The 15,064-nt window shown below is 31.4% G+C and overlaps 1 protein-coding gene across 1 annotated transcript in view; it reads right to left on the bottom strand.

The window, feature by feature from the left end:
* LOC119609725 (protein BCL9 homolog) overlaps positions 1–13,129 on the bottom strand; it is a 119,849-nt gene extending 106,720 nt beyond the window's left edge. The window contains exons 1-2 of the mRNA XM_037964617.1: positions 12,988–13,129; positions 11,002–11,340 (exon numbers count right to left, since the gene is read on the bottom strand). Of these exons, the coding sequence (XP_037820545.1) occupies positions 11,002–11,340; positions 12,988–13,129 (481 nt within the window). The remainder of the gene's footprint in view (positions 1–11,001; positions 11,341–12,987) is intronic.
* Positions 13,130–15,064: the final 1,935 nt, after the last annotated feature.

Consider the following 15,064-nt stretch of genomic DNA (forward strand, 5'->3'; position numbering starts at 1 on the left):
CCCTTTCAGGGTCAAAAATAATTTATGTCTAGAATAAAACTTGAAAACTTATATTTAAGATAATTTGAGTATGCTGAATCCGGGAAAAATATTTTTTGAATTTGAGTTTTCCCTAGTGAGTTATAGAAGGTCAAAATTAAATGTCGAATATATTCGACATTCGAAAAACAGTCTCCAAAAAGTACCACCAATATTTTTTATGATTTTTTTTTTGTAAAATGTCTTCTTAAACTTCTTTCAATACAATACAATTTAAATCTACATAGTCCGATCTCCTAAAATACAATTTGTTTGCCATTAAATGAAGCTGTTTTTTAAACGTTGTTAAAAAGCACTTTTTAAAAATTATCATAAGTGACAATTTCTTAAAATCTGATTTTTAAATACTTTTAAAACACGGAAGATCTTTCAAAATCTCAATTATAAATATAATAAAGTCTTCATTTGCATCTAAAAGAAAAAAATTAAAACTAAAGTTAAATATTATACCCAAAAAATGCTTAAAAACAGAGTCTATTGTAATGTCGATTATATTCGACAAAACCACGGAAAGGGTTAAGCGCCTTGGCGACACATCAAATTGTTTGACTCAAACGGTATGTTTTTTGATTGTGTTAGTAAAAAAAACTCACACCGCATATATACATGTGAGTTTTTTCACTAACACAATCAAAAAACTTACCGTTTGAGTCAAACAAATTTGATGTGTGGCCGTGTCGCTTTACAGATTTGACAGTTTTTGTAATACCATTTTATAATTTAGTGAGAATTTTGTAAATAAACATCAACAATTCATTCAATTTGAGCGCTGAAGTAAAAATGGAATTTTCATCATCACCACCGTTTCTGTCCGAAGAAATTATTCAGTAAGTAGTATTTAATTGTTTGTCTAACATTTTGTAATATCAATATGCCATTTAGGATGTTTGATGAAGATTTAATACCCATAAAATCACATTGCATTTAAAGTAGCAGATTACGAATGTTTTGCAAATAGGTAAATGTTATTTTTAGGGTTTTGGAATATTTTTTCACACTTTGCTTCTTAGTACAAATGAAGTCAGATTTTTAACTTCAATATCCCCAAAAGTTGATATAAAATATAAAGAACTGGAAGAAGGTTAGGTTAGGTTTTGCAGACTGCTTACTGACACGAGTAAGACTTTACTTGGGTCCTATCAGGTCCCTTTGTAACGTCTGTGAAGAGAAAAGATAAGAGAAATTTGGAAGGGAAAAATAGTGATAGAGATAGTAGTGAAAGATACAGATATAGAATAATGAGTATAGAAAACGATGAGATCAAGACTGTATTTGAAGAAAAATCCTAGTGTGTATTTAGTTACCCACCCACTTCGACAATTTCAAGAATGCGCTCAAGTATACGCTCAGGTTGAACAGCTGACAGATCAGATAGATCAGAAAAGTGAGACGAACCCAGCGCCTGATAACGGAGCGATTCCAGGGCCGGGCAGTTACACAGAAGATGAGTAATTGTTTCCTCCTCTTCTTCATTTTGAGGAAAAGGATTACATTAGCATAACTATTACCAAAATGTCATCAAGAAAAATGAAACCAGCATGCCACAATTGTTTTCTAATATGTACATATATTTTTTCTGAAGAAGATCGTATGAATTTGCACCAATCTTTTTGGAATATGTCTGATGACGAAAAAAACTACTTTTATATTAAATTTGTTGCCCGACATCCTGTAGTACGCCGTAGAACATTAAATTCACCTAAAAATAGTTTTCGTTTCTATATTACTTGGAAAAAGATAAAATAACCTACCGCGTGTGTCGAACTTTTTTTTTAATACATTAAGCATAAATCAAAAGAGAATATGTTATTGCTCTGAACACTTAAATGATGCCAGCACGGGAATTCCTCATCCACGAAAAAAGGCAAGAATATTAAACGAGTGACACCTCCAAAAAAATTAGCTGAAGTTCGAGAACACATTTCAAGTTTTCCGGCCATTGATTCTCATTATTGTCGAGCAAATTCTAAAAGAAAATATTTTGACGGAATATTAAATGTAAATCGAATGTACTCTCTATATCGTCAAAAATATGAAAACCCTATTGTTTTACATATTTATCGATAAAAAACGATTTTAACATTTCCTTTTACAAACCTAAGAAAGACCAGTGCGACAAGTGTGTTTTGTTTAACAAGGGCATTGTTTTAACGAGAAATCCATTTATGAAGAACATAAGGCTGAAAAAGATACATTGAAGTCTGATCATGATAACGATAGACAAAATTCGGAGCTGACAAATTGCACAATTTGTTATGATTTACAAAGTGTATTTAGTTTCCCAAAGGAAACGCATCTATATTTTATTACAAAAGAAAATAAAGTATGTAAAACCTTACAGCTACTATAATTATACCAAATGTACCAAATTGCACGATTTGTTATGATTTACAAAGTGTATCTAGTCTACAAAGTGTATTTAGTCCACAAAAGAAAATAAAATATGTTAAACCTTACAGCTACTATAATTATACCAAATATACCAATATTTACTTATTGAAAATGTCCCATTTTCTAAAATTAAAGTCATATTATATCAAAAAACCGACGAATTAAATATTCAATTTAATAATTCATGTAGAGATAAAGAGTTTCGGAAAGCAACGTTGATAAAACCAGCGTCAAAAAAATGTTTTAAAACTCCAAAAGATATTGTAGCACATAAATTACAGGTTTTGGAACCGTCGGCTGTTTCCAACGATAAAAAAATATATTGACAAAGGTTGTTTTAAAAATTTGTTTCAAATTTAATTTTTGTCTTAAAAGAAACTTTGTACCTTATATTTTCTTAAAAATGTTATATTAACATTTTAGAAAAGTTTTTTTTTAGTTTTTTTTATAAAAACAGTAGGACTGCTTCTTTATTCTTATTTTTAATTTTAATAAATATAAATACAAAATTTAATTAACAAAGATTTTTATTCCATATTCAAGGGGATTTCCACAGAAAAAATACTTAATACAAAGAAAAATCAAAAAATTTTCTGTATGTATGGATATAGGACCCTAAAAAGTAAAAACAAAAATAAAAAATGATATAGACCATAACACAGGAATTTTTGTTTTCATTAAAATCTTAATGTTTTTTTTTTAATTTTACATAACGGTGTGTAAATCAATAATTTTGTTCAAAACATATGTCGAAAGTGTGAAAATTAATAAAAAATCACGTAAATTTTGAGAAAAGTTTATCTTTGTCGTTTTTCTCAATAAATGTCAATAATAAATAAATAATAATTTTTTTGTTCAAAATAAAGGGAATTTTAAAGAAAACATTTTGCTAAAAGTATTTAAAAAAAAATTACTATTTCTGTGGACAGGTGAGATTAATTTGACACAATAATATGTCTCACCAGGGTTTTGAATTCACACAGGACACGTGAATGTGGAGGTGTAATTTCGTGTACGTGAGAGTCGGACTATGTGTTATACTTTGTTAAAAACTTTATTGAAAATTGAAATTTTGACGGTTAAAAATAACCTTATTTAGAAAATGGTGGTTAGTGTATTTTATTTTCTCCTGTTCTGTATTTTGCTGAAAAACAATATGGTCACCGTAAGTATACATATTTTTTGTATTCTTTGCCAATATTTTTAAGTGTTAGTGGTACTTCATTATTTATATTTTAAAAATATGTTATTTTTCCTATTTAATAAAAAATATACACACATACAAAATGTATGTATTAATTTACACACATAGTTTTAAATTTCCCTCTGTTCTGCATTCGTATACAATTTCATCATGCTTTGCCAGTACAAGAACATATGTATGTAGTTGCAAAAAACAATAAAATTTCATTCTGCCTAAGATGCGACACATGTCAACATATACAACATCTATAACAGCAGCTAGAATTAAGCATAACATAGTTTTTTTTGAAAGCAAAGCAAATTGCAGCATTTCGTGTGCGTCATAAATTTTTGTAAGACATTTTTTTGACAAATTGTCTTGTGCAGGCCTTTAATGTATACCTATTTTTTAAGCAGAAATTTGTAACCGATTATGGCCAATAGGCTAGGTTTAATATTAAAATAAATTATATTAATTTCGACACGTTGAAAAGGTACAAATTGAAAAATCTAATTTTTCTGAATTTTTTGTGTCAATCAGACACGTCAGTCCCAGAGGATTGAGGCTTTAGAACGGTGCATATTTTTAATAGTCAGTTAAAAAACAGATTTTAAGTTGCGCCAGTCTTGTAGTAAATATGCCATTTGGAAATTCTTCCTGTTCCTCATGTACCAATCCGCGGACCAAAACTGACACCTCTTTCCACATATCCAACTTCACCTAGTTTATCCTCCCCACATCCCTCACATGTAAGGTTAAGGTAGTTGGTAGCAGTGCCGACAATCTGAATGTCTAGTTAGTGGTTAAAGAAGACTAGTCGTTAACAGCTCCCCTCCTATGTTGTATTGCTTAGCCTAGCCCACGTACGCATTCCCTGTGTGGGTGGTCCAACCCATTAGGCGCCAACCCGTGGGAACCACATGGAGAATAACAATATTACAACACAAAACAACAACAAACAAACCGCGGAAAACCAGTTGAGGAAACCTTCAATGGATAGCATAGCTGAACGCAGCGAGGAAATCTTGCCCGTCGTGGCAAACACCTCATCAGCTGCACAAGCCTCAGCTGGTGCGACAGCAATCACCCCTGCCTCGAGTTCTGCGAATCAAGCTGTGACCCCTGCGACTTCTGGACAGGTTGGATCGTCGAACTCGATGTCAGGTCCAATTAATGCTCCCTCATCCGCCCTCACGGCTAACTAAAACCCCCTAGTCGCAAAGATCCATCTAGGAAGGCTTTTGTTCAAAGGCGTGCCGCTTTGCGCATAGTCGAACGGCTTGGAATTAAGACGAAGACGAACTTCTGAAAACCGAACCAGAAGACGCCGACGTCACAATCGTCTACGACCCTGACCATGATGAAGGTGATCCAAGTAAACCTTAATCACTTTAAAGCAGCTTCGGCTGCATTACACCTTTACCTTGGGTATCAGGGTGAGGATATATCATTCATCCAAGAGCCGTGGCTATAATTCAGACGAGTTCAATATTGAGATTTAATAGCACGCGTGATAGGGCAAGAAAATTCCAATTATTCGCAAAGGGCACAGGTAATATCAGATCTTTCATACTTGCTAAAAGCACCTTGAATATCTTAATTTTATCTGATTATAGTGATGAGGATACACTAACCACAGCATGGGAACACATCAACTATCAGGTTCATAAAATACCTCCTTCAATACAGGATTATCCGTCCAAACATGGGAACGGCAAGTATCTAAAGAATGGCAAATAGGGGCACACCTAAGGCGGAGTCCTATCACCACTTCTGTGGAATGTTACCATAAACAATCTGCTCAGAAAATTGGACACCCAAAGATATAAGATTTCTCAAAGACTCGAAACAGCACTTAAGTTATTAAGTCGATGGAGCATTGACAGTGGTTTGAGTGTAAACCCGAGCAAAACCGATCTTGTACTGTACACTAGGAAATACAAGATCGAAAACTTCACGCTACCTCGATTAAACGGGGTCGTACTCTCACTTTCGGATAGCGCGAAATACCTTGGTGTGATGCTTGATAATAAACTATCATGGAAACACAACATCACAGCCAAGAAGAATAAGGCCTTAACGACATTGTACATCTTTAGGAAAGCCATAGGCGAAAGATGGGGACTTACCCCCAAATTATTAAACTGGATTCATGACTGATGGAAAGCACTTGACAAAAACTCTAACTGTACACTCCTTGACAAAGTTCTAGGAGGATATCAATCCTTATAACATCTCTATTCACAATGCTAAATTGGATCCCAACCGATCTGTTAGCCACGCTGGAGGAAAATAGCTCCCCTAGAATCCTTTCCGTATATACGGTTCTAAGAAAGGGTTCAAGTAATACAATGCCCTCAAGGCCAAATTACATATTACTTAGCAATAAAAACCTAAGCTTAAAGAAACTTAAATTTTCTTATCAAATACATAACTAACTTTAAACCTAGTTTATCCTAACTATAACGGTTCCCCAACCACAATGTAAAACAGAAGAACATTAAAAGAGCAAAAAATAAATATAGAAAATTTCAAAATAGGTCCAAATTAAAAGCAACACTGATCAACAAAACGAGTAATACCAATATATAAACAAAAAAAAAATAGCAATGTTCTCAAGTAAAAGATATAACAATCAAGGTAGTTTGCAAATAAAAAGGAGAACAAAGCTGAATTAAGCGGCTCCATTATTTGAAAACAAATCCAAAAGTTTGATGCGAAAGACATTATTTGAATGTGAGAAAATACGTAACTCTATATGTAAGTAGTTCCAACAACGAGCAATACGAACTAAGAAAGATTTTTTTATAGAAGGAATTATTAATTTTGGGTACCAAAATCTGCGGACTCCTAGTCGATCTACTAAAAGTAAACTTATTAAACAACGGTAATGGACTACCAGATTTCATTATCTTATGAAAAGTAATCATACACCGTAGTTTAATGAAATCAGAAAAGTTAAATTTTAAAAAGTTATTTACATATGGGGAAATGTGATCCCATCGACCAACATTGTATACAAAACGAACAATAGTATTAACAATACGATTGATTTTAGATAAATCGATGGAATTAACACCTGAAATAATTCTACGTAAAGTATGCAAAACCCTATAGACAGTTTGACCAATATGAGCAGCAAAATTAAGTTTTCTATCCAAAATTATTCCCAAGAATTTAATTTGATCAACTATTTCAATACGCACACCTCCAATAAAAATGCCCAAATTAACATTAAATCTATCAAAAGGCATTAATAGTTAGGAAATTATGTGCAGCCCAATCAGAGACAAGTCATGCAGAACATCAGCAAAATCTCGATCGCAACTAAAAAGTAAGGCCACATCATCTGCATATAAAAGCGTAAATTGGCCTAAGATCCTCAGGTCCATTTACAATTTTAGATCGATGTAGTAAAAATAGAATTAAACAAATGGAGAAATAACTCAGACATGTAAGGATATATAATAAATCGAATAGAAATACCATCGGTCCCAATAGAATCCGAACGCACTTTATTTAAAGCCACAATCACTTCATATTCATTTACACCACATATTCAGATACACCACTTTCAAAAAATTGAAGGTTACTAAAATCAACTTTCTGACTTTCATCTTCGCCTAAAGAATTAACAAAATAGTCATTAATAACATCAACATCAAAGCCCTCACCAGCACTGTCATTATCACCGGCACAGCCGTAATTCTTGAAAATTTTCCACACATCAGAACAATCAAGTCTGCTAAATAACTTCGAAAAGTATCGTCTCTTCCCAACACGAATAACCTTTTTCGCCCGGTTACGGTATTTGCAAAATATTCGCCAGTTTTCGGAAGACTTATTATGTCTATATGCAGAAAAAGCCAAATCTCTTAATGATCTCGCTAATACAACTTTGTTAAACTTCATCCAAATATCATCATCATATTTAATTCTTTTTCTAACTTTAGGAACAAATTGTAACAGGGATTGCAAAAGGGTGGAAATATCTGAGCATATAGATTAAACATCGCTAGTACCATAAACACAAACAGGGTCAAGATCAGATAAAAAACTCATTATACCATTCCAGTCCGTTCCATTATAATCAAGATATTCAATAAAATCATTCACGTGTCTAATCTTAAAATTTTATAAATTTTAAGAAAAAACTTTATCTGAACAATTATTTTTAGCAAAATAAAGCAATTTGTTTGTTGTATTTTTTAAAGAATATCTTATATTTTAATTTTCTACCATAAAAAGTAAAATCGTGATATTAATTAACGAGATTTTTGATAAAATGTGAACGTATTGTTAATTTTTAAGGTCAATAAAGTATTTTGCTTTTTTAGGTTTTTTGTTAATTTTTTTAATATTGCTGCATTATTTTATAAAATTTAATATTTTTATTACTCCTATATATTAGAATAACATTTTTTAGATATTTTAGTAGTGGAACGACTAAGTTTGGACATTTCTTAACCGATTTATTATCCTATATACCTATACGAATTTTTCAATATTTGACTTAACATGAAATCTATCGTTTCTTTGATTTAATTTCGAAACTAATAAGTAATTTTGAATTGGATACATAATATATTAGGAAATCAATGGATTTGGACCTAGAACAAAATTTTAGTGGGGTATAAATCTATAGATTATAACAAAAATAATCTGGGTTTTTGGTCATTTTGTATTGATAAACAAAAACTACATTACGGAAACCTCATCTATTTGGGGAGTACTGTGTGAATTTTATTTAGGATTGTATAATATTGATTCTTATTCAATAAAGCTAACACTAAGTACCGCCCTAGCCACTCTAAGTATGGGGATTTCCTCGTATACCACTGTAGAACTATTACATGCTAGAATCTTGATATTCTACCTCTTTATACTTGTTCTAAAAATCTAAACTAATTTTTTATATTTGAATTGCCTCATTATTTCCCTTTAAACATTTTTAACGCAAATAACTACACAGTTTCACACAAGAAGGATATGATTTTTGAAAATTACAATTGAAAAATACTTAACACGTGTCCTTTTAACAATAAAACAATAAATTCCAAAAAGCAATTAAAAAATAATTTGAAAAACCCAACGAAATTAACTGGAAATTTCAATATGCAAAATACTTTATTGACGTGCAAATTCTGATGAAAAATAATAAAATGCAACAACAAATGCGACAAAATTTTTATTTTAATATTTTTTTCTTGGTTTTCCCATTCTACACAATCTCTATTTTTAATTGGAAAACATAAATTTACTTTTTACCTGTTTTTTTTTTTTTTTTTTTTTTAATTTTATTTATGAACAAAAGACAAAATTCTCTTAAAAAAAGGTAGGCAAAAAACTTAGTTGATTCACTGTACATTAAATGTACATTTAAGATGAAACAGACGACGACACATTTGGTTAAGTTTCGAAGCAGCAGGCGAAAAATGGTCGTTAAGGTAGACACGATGATCAATATCACCACCCACAACGTCACACACCTTCAGCATACTCTTTCATTAAACTATCTCTTAAATGCACGCTGTTAAATTTGACCAGTATAGCTTTACGGTTGTGCATGTAACAAACATGATTTATGTCACTACGGGAAATACTAACTTCATAATTGGCACAAATTTTAATGGCAGTACTAATTAAATCATCCTACCCACTAGGCAAGCCTATTACAACAACATCCGCACGATTCAAACGCTTATGAAGTACATTGTTCTCATTCTCAAGCGCATCAAATTTAGAACATGTGGAAGCATCAACTTATCTTATAAGCTTACTGCAATTAATAATGTCAGTGATTTAAATTCATGGATAGCATCAGTAAAAGCCCTTTTTAGATTATCAAAATCATCCTGTTTACTTTGCATATAGCTATCAATTTTACGATCAATTCCAACAATTTCATTACGGAGTTGCATCTCCATTTCTTGCAAAGTAGCTGTCGGATTAGAATTGCATTTGTCACAGAGGAATACAACAGACTTTGTTTCCTTCAACATTTTAAGTGTATCATCATTAATTTTAGTGCACTTAGTATGGAACCATAAATTGCAGGACTTGCATAAAACACTTGCCTGTGTTTTCAGAATTCCTTGACACAATGACCACATTTGAAAGTTTTGCTGGCAGGCATCTTGTTGCAAATAAAAAACTATTTATGTATGTACAATATAAAATGGCAGAATGATGTTTAAACGAAGAAATCAATTGTTAATTGTTTAGATTTTAATTTTTAAATGTAGTTAATGTAGTAAATTTAGTCGAAAGAAGTGCAATTATTAAATTATAAATGCAAAAAACAAAATTAATTGTTATTTAAAGAAAATAAAAAAGACCAGCTGTCAAAATAACACGTCTACTCAGGCAGGGTTGCCATACTTTTTTTAGGATACAGAATGATTGCAGTCCACTACAGGCTATACTATCAGCCATAAAAAGAGCAGCAAATTGGCGTTGGTACTACAGAATATCAAATACAGATATTCAAATTTCCACCGATAGTCAAGCTGTTATCAAATCGCTGATTGGTGTATATACTACATTCAAACTAGTCCAGGAATGCAGGACATCCTTAAATAGGATGGCGAGACATTCAACAATCGTGCTCAAATGGGTACGAGAACACGGGGATTTGACTGGCAACTGTATAGCAGATCAATTAGCGAAAATAGGAGCCTCAATGTCCGACAGAGACATATACATCTTTTGCGGCATACAGCTAAAAGCTTGTAAAAAACAAATAGATGAATAGTTCTATGAACTCTCGCAGACAAGATGGCGTAATGAACCAACTTGTATCTACACCAGAAAGATATGACCAAGTTTGGATAGCAAACGTACGTCGAATCTTCTACAACTAAGCCGTCCTTATCTCAGCAATCTTGTTGCTGTCATCCCAGGACATATTTAATTTAGAAACCATGCAAAAAAACTTGGTATGCCTCACAACGTCTTTTGTAGAAGCTGTCAAGACGAGAAGGAGGAACCATTGAACATCTCTTTTGTCACTGCCCTGCCCGAATTTCCAGGAAAGCGACTATTTGACGATTTGTCAGAACTATCCAACTAAGACTGGAAAACATTAACGCCTTCATCAGGCACAGCTATTGGTTTTAAGACCACCAAGCCAAACTGTATCAAGGCACTTACTAGTCCACAAGGACTTACTACTTCTATCTTTAACTACTCTTAGAACTATAATCTAAACTTATTTTACGCTTATTTTATGACCTAACCCTAAAACTATTCTCCGCTTTCTCTCTTTTTGTTTCCATTATCTTTACAGGTATCATAAAGGGACCAACAGGACCCAAGACTGAATACTATACCATAGTTTAAAATGATATACTTGATTTAATATATTTAAAGTAATTCTTAATACTAACCTCTTTCTTCCTCTTTAATTATGGTATTATTTTTCATCGTCTGGTTGTTTAATTTATCTTCATCATTTGATTTATTGTTATCGTTGTTTATGTGTGAAGCGTTACTACTGCTGCTTGAAGAATCGCCATTATTTGGTGATGATTCATTGAATTGTACAGAACAACTGTTTGTACTGGCAGAACTCTGTCTAATAAGAGTGTTGGATGAAATATTAGACAGATTATCCCGGTCACCACGACTCGTTGAATCCATAGCAGCTAAATTTACACCATTGCTGTTTTTGGCTTTATTTTTGTTATTACAATTTGAATCATCTATATTTTGACTGTTGTTGCCATCTACGTATAATAAATATAAAAAGTTGGAATATTAAATAGAATTTAGATGTTTAGAAATAAATATAGGCTTTGTATTACTTCAATGAATAAATAAATAAAAATAAAAACAAGTAAGAGTTCTATATTCGGCTGTGCCGAATCTTATATACCCTTCACCATGATGTGTTTAAAAACAGTCAGTACGATTTTTTTTTACAAAAAAATCAAAAAATACCAATTGTATCCCATTTTATACGTTCTAACTTAATCCGGGCTCTACATGCTTAATTTCATATTTCTAGGTTCAATATTATAGAAATTTCAAAAAGTACCTTTCGTAAAACGAAAAAGTACCAAAAAGTCCCCTTTTATTTGTTCTGGCCTAATCCGGGCTCAACATACTTAATTTCATGTTTCTAGGTTCAATATTATAGAAAATTCAAAAAGTACCCCTTGGAAGAACGAAAAAGTACTAAAAAGTCCCCTTTTATAGGTTTTTACCTAGTCGAGGCCCTACTTGCTAAATTTCATGTTTCTAGGTTCAATATTATAGAAAATTCAAAAAGTACCTTTTGTAGAACGAAAAGTACCAAAAAGGCCATGTGTTCTATCCTAATCCGGGCTCTATTATAGAAAATTCAAAAAGTACCTTTTGTAGAACGAAAAAGTACCAAAAAGTCCCCTTTTATGTGTACTGGCCTAATCCGGGCTCTACATATTTAATACCATGTTTCTAGGTTCAATATTATAGAAAATTCAAAAAGTACCTTTTGTATAACAAAAAAGTACCAAAAAGTCCCCTTTTATAGGTTCTTACCTAGTCAAGGCACTACATGCTAAATTTCATATTTCATTTATTTTCATTTTTCATTTATTTATTTTCATAACATGTAATATAAGCCTAAGAGGCCAAAATAAAAATATTACATAGCAGTAACAATAATACCTGAATACTTAAAACTATGTATATTAATACAGTAAATAATAACATTACTATAATTCATTCAATAGCTAAAATTAAATTTACCAAATGGATCAAATTGGCTCCCCAGCCAGGAAAAAAAAACTTATATAAAAAGGTACAAAGGTCCAATTCAGTAGCAAAAGAGTATATGAGCCAATTTAGGTATTGATTAGTAAAATATCAGTGATTTGAAAAGAGCCTTAAAAGTTTCAGTCGAAAAGCATTATTTCAATGCGAAAATATTCTTAAATCAAAAGGTAAGTGATTCCACCAACGTGCAACCCTTATAAGAAACGATTTTTCAAAAAAATTCGAAGATATTCTCGGTATATAAAGCTGCGGGTTTCTTATAGATCGCAAAAATATAAAGGAACTATATAAAGGCAACGGTCTACGTACCTTAATTACTTTGTAAAACAAGACTAAATTTCGATACATAACAAGTTCATCAAAAGTGCAGCCAAGAAATCGAATAAAATATTGAGAAATATGGTCACGACGTCGAACATTATAAATAAAACGTACCACCATATTAATCATACGATTAACTTTTTTCAAATGCATAGAAGATGTACCAGTAAAAACTTCAAAAGCGTAAAAAATATGTGACATTAACAAAGCCCATGATAATCGAATTCTAACTCGATATGGCAAGTACATATTCAAAGAATAAATCCGGCGAAAAATTCCAAAAAGTCTAGAACTTAACATATCAATATGATTAGAAAAGGAAAGTTTTGAATCCAAAATGACACGTAAGCATTTAAGTTGATCTACAAAATCAATACGTACACCACCTAAATACAAATTAATGTCAACGAAAAAACGATCAGTAGGACCAAACATAATGGCTTTGGTTTTGGAAGGATTTATAGTCAATGAGTTAAATGAGGTCCACTCAAGGACCCGTTCTAAGCCAAAGTTAATGTTATTCACCAAAACGTCTTCAAAATCCAAAGAGCATTTAAATAACAAAAGAATATTTCATTTCATATTCAATATTATAGAAAATTCAAAAAGTACCTTTTGTAGAACGAAAAAGTACCAAAAAGTGCCCTTTAATGTGTTCTCGCCTAATCCAGGCTCTACATATTTAATTTCATGTTTCTAGCCAATAACAACGTAACGTGATGTTCATTCTTTGCTTTGTGTTCATAAACAAGAATTACAATAACAAATAACAAAAAAAATTTTTTCTCTTTTTTCCAGAGATAAGACCAAAGTTTGATATTGGGATTTAATAGACCCCTTGGAGTATCTAAAAATAGTATTTTTTGTTACAAGAATCTGTATTTAAGCGATCCAAGTTATATTATTGATATCATTACTCTGTCGCTAATTCAATATATTGGAACTTAAGTCCATTTTCATAATACTAGGGTCAAAAAATTTCGGAGAAAGTTTTTTTGTATATATTCTTTTAGATATCAGCTTTTATATATTTTAAGTTTTCAATGTATTGTGGAAGTGTACAACTCCAAAACATGCCTCGAAGAAACACCATTCAATATGGTAGTATCATTATTTTTATATACCAATGACCTCCACGCTGCATGCCACTATATCATTATGGTCTAACTCAAAAATATCGATATCTGTTTAAATATTGATTACTATGATCAAAATAAACCCAATATTTTGGACTTACATTGTTATTGTAATGGGCAACATAAGCGTAAAAGTTACGAATAGTAAAAACTCAAATCTACTGTGTTTAAGTTAAAATTGATTTAACTACCTTTTTGAAATACTATTTATAACAACGTTAGAATCCTATAAAGCTTCCCTTTTTTTGCAACTTTGTTGGAAGATTCTAACGAGTAACCGCTAACGGTGCTTAAATATTGTTTGCCACCAAATTTATGCTTGTTTCGTTTGACATTATAAATCACTTTTGATTTGTCTACGACACAAGCACTACGTGCAATTACATTTACAAAACCATCTACTTCTACGAGGTAATATTTTGGTTTAAATAAAAAGAGATCTTCATCTCTAATAAATTTGAAATATACATTTGTTTTATTTTTATATAAAATCTTGGGAATCTTGTTGGAGCTGAACATTTGGTCCTAGCGAACCGGATTTCTTAGATCATTTATCGGATTTTTTGGATCTTTATATCAGTACCGGATCTTCTTTGGCACCTTCAACTCCATTCCTATAATACAGTCCACCGGAGATATCTTTATCATTTATTTATTTCTACGAAATAAGGTACGTAAATATATTTCATTTGTGAGCAAGTGATAAAATTCGTTTGTTTTGTTTCGCGAACATATACACACATTTCTTTTGTGAATTTTTGTTTTATTTTTTTTTTTTTTTAATTTGTGGATACATCTCACTAATTCGAACTCTAATTTATATTTAAAATTTTTTAATTTATTTTTGATCCTACGGACAATATATTAAATTAAAGTAAATTTTATTAAAATTTTATTACAAAAATCAGTGGTTTTTACATTTTCTTTTGTGCGTTATTTGTTTACAGATTTAGATCTGTAAAATAAAACAATAAAATACATAAACGGTTGATTCTTCTTCTACTTTTATATTAGTCACCCTACGCTCGGCCAGTTTGACTATTATCACATTTGTTTATATACTTTTTGTAGTCAAGTAGTATTATTAATTTATTTATTTTAAACGACTTTTCAAATATTAAAAAATGTCGGTTTCGCCACTAAACTCGTTTATTAGAGCATCGGATGCTCTTATTGCATTCGGGGCTATGTTTAGTAATTTTGACGAAGAAATTCATACGGTTTATACTTTGGA

The sequence above is a fragment of the Lucilia sericata genome, unplaced genomic scaffold (genome assembly GCF_015586225.1).
Source record: "Lucilia sericata isolate MDLA Ls3-8-SP2 unplaced genomic scaffold, ASM1558622v1 Contig001046F_arrow, whole genome shotgun sequence".
Lineage (NCBI taxonomy): Eukaryota > Metazoa > Arthropoda > Insecta > Diptera > Calliphoridae > Lucilia > Lucilia sericata.